General features: G+C 36.5%; 2 protein-coding genes across 2 annotated transcripts in view; one reads left to right on the forward strand and one right to left on the reverse strand.

The window, feature by feature from the left end:
* Positions 1-18922, forward strand: part of GABRA2 (gamma-aminobutyric acid type A receptor subunit alpha2) — a 143014-nt gene that overhangs the window by 41697 nt on the left and 82395 nt on the right. The window lies entirely within an intron of this gene.
* On the reverse strand, positions 17601-18108 carry LOC118853564 (40S ribosomal protein S15-like). Its single transcript, XM_036763698.1, has one exon. It carries the CDS (start codon positions 18089-18091, stop codon positions 17642-17644), a length of 450 nt encoding a protein of 149 aa, XP_036619593.1. The 5' UTR covers positions 18092-18108; the 3' UTR covers positions 17601-17641.

Genomic DNA, 18922 nt, shown 5'->3' on the forward strand with positions numbered 1-18922 from the left:
TCTGTCTTTCTGTCTCTGTCTCTCTCTCACAAACACACACACACACACACACAAATGCCATATACATACTTACACTTCAATATGAACTAATTTAGTGAACTTTGTTTTATATGGTGGGCAAAAATCTCTTTGTCCTTTACTTGCTTTTTCTGTCATGGATGGTTCACATAATCTCTTTTAAGTCAACTAAAATTTTCATTGTGAAAGGATTGTAGTTGCTTCAGCTAAATACACAATATCATCTGTAAATAAAAATGTGAAAGAAAATTTCACATTAATTGTCAATTCATCTTTTAACTGAATTCTATACTGGTAACCTTCCATGTCACTGGCAAAAAGAAAAATAGGTTAAGTGGATGTGTCCTTGTTTTATGATCTCATAGGATGATAAGATTCTTTAAAAGTAAAAAAAAAAATCAAAGGCTTTTGTTTAAAGAAAGGGATACTGAAAAGATATCAGCAACTATGTGATGGAGTTTACTCTTTAATACCAAAAACAAAATAAAACAAAACAAAAACAAAAATATTTTACAAAACAGAAGCTCTCCTCCAAAAAATGTGACTGTGTATACACTACAATATATGGGAAAATATCATCATAATATTTTATTTACAAATTATGAAAAAATGATATTTTGTGTGTTGAAAATAGGATACATATTTGGATATAATAATGTGTCCATAGATTAATAAATGATATGAAAAACAACAACAAAGCCTTTAAACTCTACAATGTTTCTTATATATGCATAGAGAATGTAAATACTTGTAAGGCCTGGGTCATGTCTTAAGCTCTTTCTTCTCTACCTCCCTCACTGCCCACCTTCACTTCAATTCCTCCTCATTATAGCAACCTAGATCAATTTAGCTTTGTCATTCATTTTACAGATGTAGGCATAATTACTCTTGGCAAATTATTTGTAAAGTGTAGGAGGTATATCATAAATGGAAGAAAGCTTCTTGGCAAAGCTTCTAAAAATAAACATCCAGTACTTCATAGTGTAGGCAAGGGTGAGTCTTGCCTACACATCATCTCTAAAATGGACTTTTCAACTAAATTCATCTAGACAGTTTGCTATGTGAAGGTTTCACGATCCATATGGAGCCTCCTCTCCCAATTGATCATGGCCATCTGTATCAGTTGTTTATAACCTAGGCAATGAACTATGCAAACTGTATTTTTTATTTTCTGTGTATTTATGCAGACCATTTTAACCATGTTTTTATTTTTTAAATACACAAAATAGGCCTTGAATTGAGGTCTCTCATCTAAAGTGAAAGTGAGATTTATGAAAATTATGATAAACTTTGGTCCTTTAAAGTGTACAGTAAAAGTTCATATAGTGTGTTGCAAAGTGCTACTTGATTCTTTATTTCAGGGAGAGGGTCAGCTTGGGACTTAAAGGGATTTTACCTCAATATTTATTTAGAGCAATGTATTTTTTTCATATTAAATTTATATCCTTGTGGATATTTACAGATGAGATACATAAAACCTTTCATGCTTTGAAGAGAAGCAAACAACATCATATCGGGGGGTGGGGAGCAAAGGGAAAATAACCTAGGAAGTATAACATTGCTGCTTTATCTTCTTAATCTGTCCATTGTAAATCCAAGCAAAATCCTGGGGTGTGGCATTTCTAAACATGGCATAGAAGTGTTATGGCTGTGCTATAGCAGAAATGCTATAGTCAAGAAGTAACAGGTAAATATGTGAAACGTACCCATTGACCTACAGATGTTTCTTTGACTTCAGACTGGCTATTTTTATTTCAGGTGGCACAAAGTAGCATTTATCAATGTGTTTCTGCTCTTAAATCAAAAGATGAATAATCTCATGCACCTAACTCAGGGGTAGCAAATAGGGGATGCCTCTTTTTGGATGCTTTAGCTAGTTTGGTACTATAGATATACCTCTTTGAAACCATCAGAAGAGCTGCACAATCAATTTAAATCACTTATAGTGTTAGAATGGAGGGGCAGAAAGAGAAGCCCATGAGTATGAAATTATAAATGCCATAGAAAGAAAACATTAAAGGAATGAAGGGGGATGAAACTATTTCCAGAATCACATCATATTATACCGAAAGTGGACAAGATATAAAAAAATTAAAATATTTGTCTAATGTCAAAAAAAATAGAACAAATGAAAGATTTATTTTAAAATTATGTTGTTAAATAAATATATGTGGTATTAAATTTGAATTATTGGAGTTCAATTGGAAAACTAACATTCTGTTTCATAATATTCCCTTGATAATTATCTTGAAAATATATTATTATTATATATTAGGCCTAAATTTAGCACTCTCCCCCCCACCTTTCTTTCTTCCCCCCCCTTGTACTTTAATACAATATTTACAGCATATAGATACTAGGTTTACAACTGAAGGGTGCATCTTGGATAATTTTTAAATTTTAAGAAGCTTAAAATAGTAAGTTGTAATTTAATATTTTATTACAGCACAAGTCCATGTTTCTTCATAACCTTTATCAGAATTATAATTATCAATGATTAGGATTCAGGGAATTATTTATAGTTGCATGAACCAATCCCAAGAGAGGCAAAGAGCTCTGAGTTAAAGATTATACTGTATTTAAAGTAAGAGCTATTGACCCTTCTTTGCACCCCATTGGTAATCTGATGAATCCTATGAACCCCTACTCAGATAATTACTTTTTATTTGATTGTGGTTGAAGGAGACACTAAATTTAAGTTAAAGATAAGTGAGAAAAAGATATTTTTTTCATTGTAGTTCATGCTCCTCCCTGAAATTTACCCATATGACCCTCCTTGGAAGGAGGAGGGCAGGGACAACAACTGAAAAACTTCTGTTTGAAGCAAATAGTCTTGGATCTGGGGATAAAGAGCACAAAATAACAATGGGGGGAAAAGAACAAAATGTATCCTCAAATCACCTCTGAGTTGTTTGCGGTGAGGGAACACCATTAATTTTGTGAGGAGATACTAGAATATCTCCCATAGTAAGGGAAGAGAAATTCGAGATATTACCCAATGAGAAGGACTACACATGAAGGAAGACCCAGGGACAATCAAAGTCAAGCCATATTCATATTGTATATAAATTTTTCACTCTCAATTTTGATATACTGGGGCACAGTAACCATGGGCTAATTATTTCTGTGAAGATCAATCACTGGACAAATTCAAAAGACTTCTTGGAAATTATATAATCTTTTAAAATTCCACAATTATCTTCCTTTCCCTCCCCTTTCCTTTCTTTCATCTCTCCTTGAAGACTGAGATTCCAAACTTAATTTTGCTTCCCATTACTTTGTGAAGTCAATTGTTCAAATCATTTCTATATCTATACCCTACACTCTACCTGTTTCCTTAGTAGCTTGCTTTTCACTATCCTCAGCCAAAAGCCATGTTTCCTGAGGATTCATTTAATAATGCTTCAGCTACATGAATTGTATTAAGCTAATGAGCATCAATTCTTTTTTTAGTTCAGATTTTTTATTTATAATTTACAACACTCAGTTCCACATGATTTTGAGTTCCAGATTTTCTTCTCCTCCCTCCCTTCCCCTCTCCCCCCAAAGATGGCATGGAATCTGATATATCTTCTACATATAACTTCCCGTTAAACTTATTTACACAATAGTCAAGTTGTAAGGAAGAATTATGACCAATGGAACAAATCATGAGAAAGAAGAAACAAAATAAAAAAAAAGGAGAGCAATTAGTTGGCCTCAATCTGCATTCAGATGCCATACTTCTTTCTCTGGATGTAGATAGCTCTCTCCATCATGAGTCTTTTGGATTTGTCTTTGAACCTTGTATTGCTGAGAACAGCCAAGTCTATCAAAGTTAGTCATCACAGAATCAATATATCTGTGGTTGTATACAATGTTCTCCTGGTTCTGATCCGCTTACTCAGCATAATATCATATAGATCTTTCCAGGTTATTATAAAGTCTGTATCTTCCCCATTTCTTATAGCACAATAGTTTTCCATTACATTCATATACCACCACTTGTTCAGCCATTCCCCAATTGATGGGCATGCCCTTGATTTCCAATTCTTTGCTACTACAAAAAGAGCCACTATGAATATTTTTGTACATACAGGTCCTTTTCCCACTTGTGTGATCTCTTTGGAATGCAACCCTAGAAGTGGTATTTCTGGGTCAAAGTTTATGAACATTTTTATAGCCCTTTGGGCATAGTTCCAAATTGCTCTCCAGAATGACTGGATCAGTTCACAACTCTACTAGCAGTGTAACAGTGTTCCAATTTTCCCACATCCTCTCCAACATTTATCATTTTCCTGTTTTGTCATGTTAGCCAATCTGACAGAAGAGATGTGGTACCTAAGAGTGGTTTGGATTTGCATTTTTCTAATCAATAGTGATTTAGAAAATTTTTTCATATGCCTACAGATATCTTTAATTTCTTGCTCTGAAAAGTGCCTGATCATATCGTTTGACCATTTCTCAATTGGAGAATGACTTTATTCCTATAAACTTGCCTCTGTTCCTTGTATATTTTAGAGATGAGGTCTTTATCAGAGATACTGGTTGTAAAGATTTTCTCTGAATTTTCTGCTTCCCTCCTGGTCTTTGTTGCATTGGCTTTTTTATACAAAACCTTTTCAATTTAACATAACAAAATTATCCATTTTGCATTTTGTAATGTTCTCTATCTCTTGTTGTGTCATGAATTCTTTGCTTTTCCATAAATCTGATAGGTAAACTATTCCTTGCTCTCCCAAATTTTTTATAGTATCAGCCTTTATTCCTAAATCATGAATCCATTTTGACTTTATTTAGCTGTATGTGTAAGATATTGGTCTATGCCCAGTTTCTGCCCTACTATTTTCAAATTTTCCAGCAGTTTTTTGTGAAATAGTGAATTCTTTGCCCAGAAGCTGGATTCTTTGGGTTTATCAAAGAGTAGATTGCTATAGTCATTGACTACTGCATCTTGTGTTCCTAACCTATTCCACTGATCCACCACTCTGTTTCTTAGCTGGTACCAGGTAGTTTTGATGAATGCTGCTTTATAGTACAATTCAATATCTGATATGGCTAGGCCACCTTCCCTAGCATTTCATTTCTTTAATTCCCTAGATATTCTGGACCTCTTGGTCTTCCAGATGAATTTTGTTATTATTTTATCCAGCTCTTTAAAATAATTTTTGGTAGTTCAATTGGTATGGCACTGAATAAGTAAATTAATCTAGGTAAAATTGTCATTTTTGTTATATTAGCTCAGCCTAACCATGAGCAACTGATGTTATTCCTTTTGTTTAAATCTGACTTTATGTGTGGAAGAAGTGTTTCGTAACTGTGTTCATGTAGACCCTTCGCTTGTCTTCGCAGGTAGACTCCCAAATATTTTATAATGTCTACTGTTACTTTAAATGGAATTTCTATTTCTATCTCTTGCTGTTGGGTTTTGTCAGTAATGTATAGGAATGCTGAAGATTTTTGTGGGTTTATTTTATATCCTGCAACTTTGCTAAAGTTGTTTATTTTGTCAAGTAGTTTTTTACTTGGTTCGCTAGGATTCTCTGAGTAAATCATTATCATCCACAAAAAGTGATAAGTTGGTTTCTTCTTGGCCTATTCTAATTTCTTAATTTTTTTTCTTCTCAATGCTAAAGCTACCATTTCTAGTACCAAATTGAATAGTAGGGATGATAATGGACATCCTTGTTTCACCTCTGATGTTATTGTCAATGCATCTAGCTTATCCTCCATTACATATAATAATTGCTGATGATTTTAGGTGGATGCTATTTATAATTTTAAGGAAGATTCCATTTATTCCTATGCTTTCTACTGTTTTTAATAAGAATGGGTGTTGTATTTTGTCAAAAGCTTTTTTCTGCATCTCTTGAGATAATCATATAGTTTCTTCTAGTTTTGTTATTGATATGATCAGTTATGCTAATAGTTTTCCTAATACTGAACCAGCCTTCCATTCCTGGAATAAATCTTACCTGATCATAGTATATTATTCTCCTGATAAGTTGCTGCAATCTTTTTGCTAATATGTTATTTAAAATTTTTGCATCAATATTCATTAGAGAAATTGGTCTATAATTTTCTTTCTCTGTTTTAACTTTACCTGGTTTAGGTATTAGTACCATATTTGTGTCATAAAAAGAATTTGGTAGGACTCCTTCTTCACCTGTTTTCCCAAATAGCCTATCAAGTATGGGAATTAATTGTTCTTTAAATGTTTGATAGCATTCACATGTACAACCATCTGGACCTGGAGATTTTTTCCTAGGGAGTTCATTGATGGCTTGCTCAATTTCTTTTTCTGAGATGGGGTTGTTTAGGTAATTTACTTCCTCTTCTGTTTACCAGGGCAATTTGTATTTTTGTAAATATTCATCCATATCCCTAAGGTTTTCAAATTTATGGGCATACAACTGGGCCAAATAATTCTTAATTTTCTCTTCATTGGAGGTGAATTCACCCTTTTTATTTTTGATACTAGTAATTTGGTTTTCTTTTTTTTTAATCAAATTGACCAAGGGTTTATCAATTTTATTGGTTTTTTCATAAAACCAGCTCTTAGTTTTATTTATTAATTCAATAGTTTTTTTGATTTCAATTTTATTAATCTCTCATTTGATTTTCAGTATTTCTTTTTTGGTATCTAATTGGGGATTTTCAATTTGTTCTTTTTCTACATTTTTCAGTTGCATGCCCATTTCATTGATCTCCTTTTAATATATTTTATTCATATATGCATTTAGAGGTATAAAACTTCCTGTAAGAACTGCTTTTGCTGCATTCCATTTTGGTATGTTGTCTCATTATTGCCATTTTCTTGAATGAAGTTATTAATTCTTTCTATGATTTGTTTTTTGGCCCACTCATTCTTTAGTATTAGATTATTTAGTTTCCAAATAATTTTTAGTTTGTCTTTCCATGGTCTTTATTACAAATATTTTTATTGCATCATGATCTGAGAATGCATTGACTCTTTCTGTCTTTCTGTGCTGGATTGTGAGGTTTTTATTCCCTAGTACATGACCAGTTTTTGAGTATGTGCCATTTACCACTGAGAAAAAAGTACATTCCTTTATATCCCCATCTAGTTTTCTCCAGAGGTCTATGGTATCTGCCTTTTCTAAAATTCTATTCATCTCCTTAACTTCTTGTTTATTTTGAGGTTAGATTTATCAAGTTCAGAGATGGCGAATTTGAGGTCCCCTGCAAGTATTGTTTTGCCATGTATTTCTTCCTGTAACTCCCTTAACCTCTCCTCTAAGAATTTGTATGCTATTCCACTTGGTGCATATATGTTAAATAATGATATTGCTTCATTGTCTATGGTGCCTTTTAGCAGGATATAGTGTACTTCCTTATCTCTTTTAATTAGATCTATCTTTGCTTTCATTTTGTATGGCATTAAGATTGCTATCCCTGCTATTTTTTTATATTAGCTGAAGCACAATATATTATACTCCAGACTTTTACCTTTAGCTTGTGTGTAAACTCCTGTTTCAAATGTGTTTCTTGCAAACAACATATTGTAGGATTATAGTCTTTAATCCATTCTGCTATCTGTTTCTGTTTTATGGGAGAGTTTATCCCATTCACATTCACAGTTGTCATTACTATCTGTATCTTTATCTCAATCCTATTTCCCCCCATTTATGCTTTTATTTCTCCCTTCTCCCTTCCATTCCTCAACAGTTTTGCTTTTGACTGCTGTCTTCCTCCGTTTACCCTCCTTCTTGATTCCCCTCCCTTATCTTACCTTTTTCCCCTTATTATTTCTTCCCTGCTTCTGACCACACCCTTGCTTTTCTTTCCTCTTTCCACTCCTACTGCCTGTAAGACAAGTTTGATTTCTATACTTATCAGAGTATGTTATTCCCTTCTTGATTCAAATCCAATGAGCGAGTGCTCAAATACTGCTCTTCTCCCTCCCTTCTTTCCCTCTATTATAATATGTTCTTGTGCCTCTTCATGTGATGTAATTTACCCTTTTCTGCTACCTCCTTACCTCTTCTCCCAGAACCACATCTTTATATCTCTAAATTATGTTTTATCATCACATCTGTTATTTTATACTGACACCCACAGTCTTACGTATATCCCTTTCAATTGTCATAATAACTGTATTATTCTCAAGTTTGACAGACACACACACGTGTGTGTATATATATATCCTGTATAAGGATGTAAATAATTTACATTATTGCTTAACAAGGGCTTTTCCCCCATTTACCTTTTTATGTCTCTCTTGAGTTTTGTATTTGAAGATCAAATTTTCCATTGAGCTCTGGCCTTTCCATCAGGAAGGTCTGGAATTCCCTTATTTCATTGAATGTCCATCTCCTTGCCTGGAAAATTACGCACAATTTTGCTGGGTAGTTGATCCTTGGTTGTAGTCCAAGCTCCTTTGCCTATCAAAATATCATATTCCAATTTCTCCTGTCATTTAAGGTAGAAGCTGAAAGATGCTGCGTGATCCTGACTGCAGTACTGTGATATTTGAATTGTCTCTTTCTAGCTGCTTGCAGTGTTTTCTCCTTGACCTGGTAATTATGGAATTTGGCTATAATTTTTCTTGGAGTTTTCAATTTAGGATCTCTTCCAGGGGGTGATTGGTAGATTCTTTCGATGATGATTTTATCCTCTGGTTCTAGGACCTTAGGGCAGTTATCATGGATGATTTCTTGGAAGATACTGTCCAGGCTCTTTTTTCATCATGGCTTTCCAGCAGGCCAATAATTTTTATATTGTCTCTCCTGGATCTATTTTCCAGGTCAGTTTTTTTTCCAATCAGATATTTCACATTTTCTTCTACTTTTTCATTCTTTAGATTTTGTTTGACTAATTCTTGATGTCTCATAGAGTGATTAGGTTCTACCTGCCCAATTGTAATTTTTAATGTATTGTTTTCTTCCTTTACCTTCTTTGTCTGCTTTTCCATTTTGTTGATTTTACTTTTCAATGAGACATTTTCTCCAATTATATTCTTTTTCTTGTAAACCATTTTGCTGATTTTACTTTTTAAAGATTTCTTTTCATCAGTGATTTTTGTTTCCATTTTTTCTTTTACCTCTCTAACTTGGTTTTTAGAGTCCTCCTTGATTTCTTCCAGGAATATATTTTGGGGTTGCAGACTAGTTTATTTTCCCATTTGAGGTTTCAGATATGGGTATAGTGTCCATGCTGTCCTCTTCTGAATTGGTATTTTGATCTTCCCTGTCTTCATAATAGGATTCAATGGTCTTTGGCTTTTTAGTCTGTTTTTCATGGTGTTTTCATTTTATTCCTAGCTTCTAAAGTGGATCTCTGCTTCTAGAGCTCAGGGGGCTCTGTCCCAAGTTTCTTGTGTTGGGATCTGTGGGCCTGCTGGCTGGCTTGGTATGCTATGTCCTCTGGTCTTATGAGGTGTAGGACAAGTGTGGTTGGGCTGCTGGAAGTCTCCTCTTCCCCAGGACTGCTCTACAGCATGGGTGGTCTCAGTTATTGTCTGTGCTGGTGTCTGTCACTTCCCCTGGCTGTGCAAAGGTCCATCTGGGTTCCTGGTGTTGAAGTTTGTTAGCTGCACCCTGCTGGGGCTCAGTAATTCTCATTGTTCTGCTGAGGTGGGGCCTGCTGGGACACCTCTCTTCCTGCATGAGTCTCCTTCCACCACCACAAGAAGGCCCCTCTCCCCAACGTCTCTCACTAAAAGGCTACTGAAGCTCTGCTTCTGACTCCTCTGTTTCTCTCCTGGAAGTGTTCTCTGGATTTGTTCAAGGGAGGGATGAGAGCCATTTTACCTGACCATCATGGCTCCCACATGGCTCCTAAGAAGGTGAGTTTCAAGCCCTTAGACTGTGGGCTGGAGTCCTCTGGGGTAGCTGCTCCTTGGCTGGCGACAGGCTCTGCGCTGGTGTCTCCCATAGCTCATCCTAGGCTGAGAGGCCTGGGGCTTGATCACCATCATAGCTGCTACTTCCACCCTGGAGCCACTCCTGTTTCCACATTTCCAGACCGGCCCTCTGGCTGGGTTCCTTTTCTCTTCCTGGTTGGTGTGGTCTGGTGCCATTCCAGTTGCCCAGCACTCCTGCCCCTCTCTGTCTACTAATGGCTTCTAACTCTCACATATGCTCAGATTCATTTTTTTAGATGTATCTGACAGAATCTGTGAGAGAGCTCCAGTAGTTCCTTCCTTTCACAGAGTCATCTTGGCTCCACCCTCCATGAGCATCAATTCTTTTATATGCCATTCAGGGATGGAGATGATAGTAGAATATGAAGTGATAGCAGGAAGAAGAGACAAGAAGGTAGTATTGAATATTTTTAAAACAAAGAAAGGTGTCAACATGAACTGGGTTCAACTCTTTAGCTCCTAGCTATCCATGGAAATATTATGCACTTCCCAATAAAAGATGCTCTGGTTTAATCCTATTAGTGTAGATATGGAGCAATGTATCCCATAGAAGAGAGTGTAAAACTGGTGACTTAATTACATTTATAGAAAACAACTAGCCTCTCATTGTACATCATTTGTTTCACTGATACTTTGATGTTTCTATTCCTTGTTTTCCCAACTAGATTTCAACATCTTTATATATTTATATCTTCCCAGGACTAAACATGGTGCTAAATAATTGTTTGTCCTTGACAGATACATGCTCATTGAGTCATTAATTAAAATGGCATCACTCAAAAGAACTAAAATACTTTCTAATTTAATACTTTATATTGAAAACTAAAATATATATTATTCCTGGCAATCATTTTGAAGCTACAGTAAGATATCAAATGTTGTGGTAACATGCTAATGCTAAGAAAAAAGGTATAAATGCACTTAATACAATGTTAACTCTAAAGTAATAATAAAATTAAAAATCAAAATTTTCACTTGCTGTCATGGGGTATGTGATAAAATTGTTAGAACAGAACCTCTGAAATTTTATCCTTTCAGATTACTTTAAGATAAACTAAATTTAATAAGAATGTGGGATTTTCAAATCAGAAAGTTAGTATACTAAATATTCTTTAACTAAATTTTGTTCTAACATATTTAAAACATGGGGTACAAAAGAAGATACCAAGTGCCTTTGAAGGATTGCCATTTTGCAAATCAGCCTCATATGTAACATTATAATATATAGGACTAGAAAGAACCTCAGAGATCATGTAGTCTAACACTCTCATATCACTGATGTGAAAAACCAAACTTGAGAAAAGGAGAGGTGCTTTCCCACGTCACTAACTAACAGAACCAGGAGTCTACTGCTCCATATTATTGGAAATTACATTTCTTTTGGAAATCATTTTTTATTATTTCATTAAATATTTCCAATTTATATGTAAAAAAAAATTAGCAATCTTTAAAAAAAATGTTCCAAATTATTTTCCTCTCACCTGCCACTCTGTCCTCCTTGGGAGAGCAAGCAATTTCATATCAATTACACATATACAGTCATGTGAAACATCTTCATTATTCATATTGAAAAATCAAACAAACACTAAATAAAACAACAAAAACAAAGTATGCTTCAAACTGCCTTCATGGTTCATCAATTCTACCTTTGGAGATAGATGTTATTTTTCATTAGTAGTCCTTTGGAATTATATTGGATCAATATCTTTCACAATTGATTATCCTTACAATATTGTTGTTCATGTGTGCACTATTCTCCTGGTTCTGCTCATTTCACTTTGTATCAATTCATAGAAGTCTTCTGAAAGCATCCTGCTCATCATTTCTTATAGCACAATAGTATTCCACAATTTATTAAGCCATTCCCAAATTGATGTACATCCCTTCAATTTCCAAATCTTTGCCACCAGAAAAAGAGCAGTTATAAATATTTTTGTATGAATAAGTCATTTTCAGAGCTACTTCTACTCCACTGTTACCACCAGCTCTGCCACAGCAGTGCTCCTCCTCCCCCAAGAACCACCAACCAGGACTGTGACCCAGATCCAAGCAGAGCAAAGCAAGTCCTGCACTCCTACTCTGGTCTGCTTCTTGATTCCTCCCACCATGTGAACCAGGGACTCTGGAAGCAGCTGATGCTGGAGCTCTGGAAGCAGCCACAGGAGCTTCCTGCTGCTGCTGTCACCACCACTGCACCACTTCCACCACCACCAGGGTTGGGGCCAGAATGCTTTCTAACCCAATCTAGCAGTTTTCCCACTAACTTGCTCTGTGGTCTTTGGCATTTTTGGGTTGAGAAGTCTGGTAACTGCCACAGCTCAATGATTCATGGCCCTAAGGCCTGCTCCAGGCTGACTCCCAGTCTGGTCTGTCCTGGTGCAGCCCTTGCTGGGCTGTGCTTCACTTCCAGCACCATGCAATAGACCCTTCCCAGCAACCATCTAGGCTCTCCTGGGCTGGAGATCTGCTTCCCTTTGCTATTTCATGGGTTCTGCAGCTCTAGAATTTGTTCAGAGCCATTTTTTATAGGTGTTTGGAGGGATTTGGGGGAGAGCTTAAGCAAGTCTCTGCCTTCCAGCTGCCATCTTGGATCCACCCAGAATATCATATTAGAAACCCTTTACTTCTTTAATATGTTAGTTGCTAAATCTTGCATGATCCTAACTGTGGATACATGGTATTTGAATGCTTTCTTTCTTTCTGCTTGAAATATTTTCTCTTCGACCTGGAAGAGCTTGAATTTGACCATAATATTCCTTTGAGTTTTCCTTTCAGTATCTCTTTCATGTGATGATCAGTGGATTCTTTCAATTTCTCATTTGCCATGTAGTTCTAGGATGCTGGGGCAGTTTTCCTTGATACTTTCTTGAAATATGATGTCTAGACTTTTTAAAAAAATCTGGATTTCAGCTATTCCAATAATTCTTAATTTATCTCACCCTGTTCTATTTTTCAAGTCAACCATTTTTCAATGATATAATCCACATCCCCCCACCCTTTTTCATTCTCTTGACATTGTTTTTATTATTCCTTGGTGTCTCATTGAGTTATTAGCTTCCACTTGCCTAATCATGCTTTTTAAGGAATTACTTTCTTCAGAGATCTTTTGTAATTTTTTTTTCCATTTGGCCAATTCTATTTGTTTTCCAGTTTTTTGTTAATAGTATTTTATTTTTGTTTTTTTTGTTTATTTTTGTTAATAGTATTTTATATTTTCTTTTACATCAAGACAATTTTTAGCAATCATTTTTACAAGATTTTGAGTTTTAAATTTCTGTCTCTCTCTTCTCTCCCCTCTTCCTAAGATGGTAGGCAATTTGATATAGGTCATACATGTGCTATCATGTGAAATATTTCCATATTAGTCACCATTGTGAAAGAAGAAACAGATCAAAAGAAAAAAAGGACATGAAGAAGAATAAAGTAAGTGCAAAAAGTATGCTTCAATCTGCATTCAAGTCCCTCAGTTCTTTATCTGCATATAGATAGCATTTTCCTTCTTGAGTCCTTTGAACTTGGATCATTATGTTGCTGAGAAGAGCTGAGTCACTCATAGTTCATCATCACACAATATTGCCAATGCTATACCCAGTGTTTTCCTAGTTCTGCTCATTTTCCTTTGCATCAATTCATACAAGTCTTTCCATGTTGTTTTTCTGAAATCTGCCAATTCATCATTCCTTATTGCACAATAGTATTCCATGACATTTGTATACCACAGATTGTTCAGCCATTCCCCAAATGATTGGCATTCTCTCAATTTCCAATATTTTGCCACCACAAAAAATGTTGCTATGAATACTTTTGCACATGTAGATCTTATTCTTTTCTATGATCCCTTTGTGACATAGACCTAGTAGTGGGATTCCTGGATCAAAAGGTATGCACAGTTTGTTTGCCCTATGGACATGCTTCCAAATTGCTCTCCAGAATGGTTGGATCAGTCCTCAACTCCACCAACAATTCATTGGTGTCACAATTTTCCCACATTTTCTCCATCATTTATCATTTTCCTTTTTTGTCATATTAGACAATTCAATTGGTATGAGGTAGTATTTCAGAGTTGTTTTAATTTGCATTTCTCTAAACAAAAGAGATTTAGAAAATTCTTCAGATGCCTATAGAGAACTTTGATTTTTTCATCTGAAAACTGCCTGTTCATATCCTTTGATTATTTATCAATTGGGGAATGGTTTGTATTCTCCTAAATTTGACTCAGTTCTCTATATATTTGAGAAATTAGGCCTTTATCATAGATGCTTGCTGTGAAGATTATTTCCCAGCTTTCTCTTTTCCTTCTAGTCTTGGTTGCATTGGTTTTCTTTGTACAGAAACTTTTCAATTTAATATGATCAAAATTATCTACTCTATATTTTGTAATTCTCTGTGTAATGTGAGGAATTTCCCTGGCTGATGAACCCTGGACCTCTCCAATAACCTTGGAGTGTTCTTTTGATACCAAAGAAAGAGACTAAGTATCTCCAGATTGATTATAGGCAGTATTTTAAGCAGTCATTATGAATACTTATAAAACAGGGGGAATCTTCAATTAGGGGTGGCAGCCAAACAGTTCAGTGGATCCTTGCTAACAACCCCAAAAATCTGCGTGGTAATTATAGAAAATAGAGAAAGGGAGGAGGAGCTAGAGAGTGCATCACTAACTGATTGGTGGATTTTTTTTTGTTTTCTTCTTAGCAATGACTTTGAGAATAAAGTCAATGTTATGCCCAAACAGAAGTTTATGTGTTGATGTTGGACCAGTCTTGATATTCTTTTTATAGCTTTTTTGGGCTTAGTATTCAGTATCCAAAGTTATGATATTTAGCATGTCACCATGTTCAGGCTTCCACCTTTCACAGAGTTTAAGTTTTCATGGCTTTTTCACTTATTACTGTACTTTATGGCTTTTCCCCAGTTGGGACCCCACACTCTCTATTTCTTGTTTGGTCATGAATTCTTCCCCTCTCTATAGATCTGACAAGTAGCGTATTCTTTGCTCTTATAATTTGATTGTTTCATTGTCTATGGTACTTTTTAGCAAGGTGTAGTTTTCTTCCTTGTCTCTTTTAATTAAGTTTGTTATTGCTTTTTACTGTGTCTAAGATCAGGATTGCTATCCCTGCTTTTACTTTACTTCACTAAAGCATAATACATTCTTCTCCAGCCCCTCACCTTTGCTCTGTGTGAGTCTCTCTGCTTCAAGTATGTTTATTCTAAGCAGCATATTTTAGGATTCTGGCTTTTGATGCACTCTGCTCTCTACTTCCATTTTATGTGAGAGTTCATCCCATCCACATCCACAGTTATAATCATTAACTGTGTATTTCCTTCCATCCTATTCTTCCTCCTGTTTGTCCTATCTCTCCTCTCACCCTTTCCCATGTCTCCAGTGTTTTGCTTCTGTCTACCACCTCCCCTGATCTCCCCTCCCTTCTGTCAGTTTCCATCTCCCCCCTGCCCCGGTATTTAATTGCCTCCATTCTATTTCCCTCCCATGTAGGGATGTACACAGTTTAGCTTGATTAAATTCCTTATTTTTTTTTCTTTTCCCTTTTTACCTGTTTATGATTCTCTTGGATCTTGATATTGGAGGTCAAATTTTTAGTTTTGTTCTGGTTTCTCCTTATGAAGGCTTGAAAATCTTCTATTTCATTGAATGATAATTTTCCCCTTTATGTATTATGCTTAATTTTGCTGAGTAAGTGATTCTTGGTTGCAGTCCTAGATCCTTTGCCCTCCAGAATATCATGTCCCATAACCACCGATCTGTTAATGTTGCAGCTACAAGGTCACGTGTGATTTTGATGGTGACTCTCTGGTACTCGGATTGTTTCTTTCTGGCCACTTGTACTATTTTTCCCATGATCTGAAAGTTCTGAAATTTGGCAATAATGTTCCTTTGAGTTTTTATTTTGGGATCTCTTTCCTGAGGTGACCGGTGCAAACCTTCAGTGCATATTTTGTCCTCTGGTTCCAGGACATCAGGGCAGTTTTCCTTCATAATTTCTTGAAAGATGCTGTCCAAGTCCTCCTTTTGATTATGGTTTTTAGTAGTCCAGTGATTGTGATATTGTCTCTCCCAGATCAGTTTTCTAGGTTAGTGGTTATTCCCATGAGATATTTTACAATTTCTTCCATTTTTCCATTCCATTGAATTTGTTTGATTGTTTCATGATATCTCATAGAATCATTAGCTTCCACTTGCCCAATTCTCACCTTTAAGATGTTGTTTTCTTCAATTAGCTTTTGTACTTTCTTTTCTATATGGCCAATTGTACTTATTAAGGAGTTGTTTTCTTCATTGGAGTTTTGTGTTTCCTTTTCCATTTGTCCAATTCTACTTTTTAAGCAGTTTTCCAAGTTGTGGAGTCTTTTTTTCCTAATTCTCTTGCATTAATCTGATTTATTTTCCCCGTTTTTCTTCTACCTCTCTTATAAGATTTTTAAGTTCCTTTTTGAGCTCTTCCATGAGTTCTTTCTGGGCTTGAGACTGCTTCCCATTTTTGTTTGAGGTTTTGCCCTTAGGTGTTTTGATATTGCTGTCCTCTTCTGAATTTGTGTCTTGATCTTCCCTGTCACCACAATAACTTTATATATAGAGGCTTTTCTTTTGGTTGCTGTTGTTTTTTGCTCATCTTTTTTGAGGGGAATGGGGGACTTTTTCCTTTCTTTTATATTTGAGTTTTGCTGCCATGCTGGAAGGGGCACTCTCTCCAGCTTCTTGTGCTAGTGGCTACAGGATCTGGTTACCTGGTGCTGAGCTGATGTTGTCTGAGGCTCACTTGGGACCCTCTTGTCTGGTGCTGTGCTGAGGAGGTGCAGTGGGAGTTGACTAGGGCTGCTGGAGGCCGTAGGGGTCTGGAAGCTTACCTGGTGTTGAACTGGGGTCCTAGCAGTGGTGTCTGTTTTGTGCTGAGGCCCATGTTTCGCTTCTGCATGACTACATTGAAGGACGTAGCAGTCTGGCCTGTTTGCCTGGGGCTATATGAAAGTGTGGAGGGGCCAGTGCTAGTTGGCCTGGCTGTTGCCTGTTTGCTTAGGGACAAGTAGGATTAGCATCTACCTGTTTACCTGTGGCTGTGTTGCATATCAGGGAGCTCTGGCTGCTGGAGGGTGCCTGTTTTTGTGGGGCTACACTAAAGCATAGGGGTGGTACTCAGAGCTGGAGTCTAGTTTCCTTGGTTATGCTAAGGCATGTGGGTGTCCTGGTGTTGGCATTTGCCTTCTCCATTACATGGGGCTCAGGATCTTCAACAGGTTTGCTGAGGTGAGGCTTACTGCTATCTTGCTGGGAGGCTGCCTGTCTTGCACTGTACTCCCCTTTCAACCAGGGTGAGATTCACCTTTATTGCTGATCTTCCAAGTTTCTTGGGCTAAAAAATTGTTTCACCCCATCCTTTTGCTGGTTCTGATGCACTAAGATTTATTTGGGGGCTCTATTTTATGGTTGTTTGGAGGTGGGTGCGGGAGAGGTACAGTGATTTACTGCTTATTCTGCCATCTTGCCTCCTGAAAGTCAGCACCTCAGCTTTGCATTTAATTTTCTTCATAATCTACCTGAAACATATCTTTCCAGGTGTATTTCATATTACTTCCCTTCAAACATTTTTTTTCTTCTAGCCAAGCCAGTCTGCTTATTGCCCCTCTACCTCCATACATTTACACATGTGTAGTAGCTTTTCATCCTGTTGAACTCTCTTTCCTCATATTTTTTTTCTTTCACTAAGAACCTTTGTGTTTTTATTGTTAGGATCCGGGTTACTTGAGAGGGATGAAACGTGAGGAGTGAGTGGCTCCAATACCCGGCTGGCCATGTTTCACAGGCTTGTAGGTGATAGAGAATTCACCCAGGTAGTGGCCGATCATCTCAGGCTTAATTTCTACCTGATTGAAGGTCTTGCCGTTATAGACGCCCACCATACTTCCCACCATCTCAGGCAGGATGATCATGTCTCGAAGGTGTGTCTTCACTACCTCTGGCTTTTCCATGGGGGGCGCCTCCTTCTTGGCCTTCCTCAGACGCTTCAGGAGGGAATGCTGTTTGCGCCGCAGACTCCTGTTGAGTCGCCGACGCTGCCGAGCGCTGTACAACTGCATGAGCTGTTCGTAGGACATGTCCAGCAGCTGATCCAGGTCCACGCCGCGGTAGGTGAACTTCCGGAAGGTTCGCTTCTTCTTCTGCTCCACTTCCGCCATCTTGTCTGCCATCAAAAAAAGACCGCTCCCGATTGCGCAGGCGCAGATATCCTCTTTCCTCATATTTTAAAGGGGAAAAAAAGAGGTAATGATGGAAGTTTAAAAAAAAAAACAACAACTCCAAGACTCCTTTCCCTGAACACTTCCCTTTGCTTAGTGTTGTCTAACAGTTGCTAAGCCAATTGTTACCAGCAATGAAACTATTCTGTATGGGCACTTTAGCAAACTATATAATATATCTGAACACTGGCTACTGGAAGTGATCTAATCAGTACATGAAGTTTAGCCACTCAGTGAAGTGTAAAGCATATTAGATTAAAAGATCTGGATTGACATAACACATTTGCCCCTTACTAGGTATGGGACCATAAAAATTCACTTCACTTTTTAAAGACTCATTTTCTTTTATAAAATCTTGTTATAAGTATTAATTTATTTCCTACTCATTCCTTTATCCATCCATCTATTCATTTACTCACATATTCATTCATGTATTCAGTGATTCAACAAATATCTGTCAAATATCCAGTGTATATGAAACACTGTACCACATGGTAGTAGAATGGTGTTTATATTAATTCAAAACACCATTCATTCAAATATATACACATATAAATAAAAATAGAGATAGAAATACAGATGATATAGATATGTGATACTGTCTGAGGCAGCCCTGGCAGTAGAATACAAAGATAACTATAATGGACCCAATTAGGTGATAAATACAAGTTAAATATGAGCAAAAAGTATGGTATAATAGGGAAAGTCTTAGATTTAGAATCAGAGATCCTAGTTTTTAAGTCTCCACTCAACAAATATATTTTCTAGGTCTAGGATGGCAGA

Source organism: Trichosurus vulpecula, chromosome 6, assembly GCF_011100635.1.
Source record: "Trichosurus vulpecula isolate mTriVul1 chromosome 6, mTriVul1.pri, whole genome shotgun sequence".
Lineage (NCBI taxonomy): Eukaryota > Metazoa > Chordata > Mammalia > Diprotodontia > Phalangeridae > Trichosurus > Trichosurus vulpecula.

Excerpts from the sequence above, each read along its gene's own strand:
- LOC118853564 (XM_036763698.1), bottom strand. The coding sequence starts at position 18,091 with ATGGCAGACAAGATGGCGGAAGTGGAGCAGAAGAAGAAGCGAACCTTC.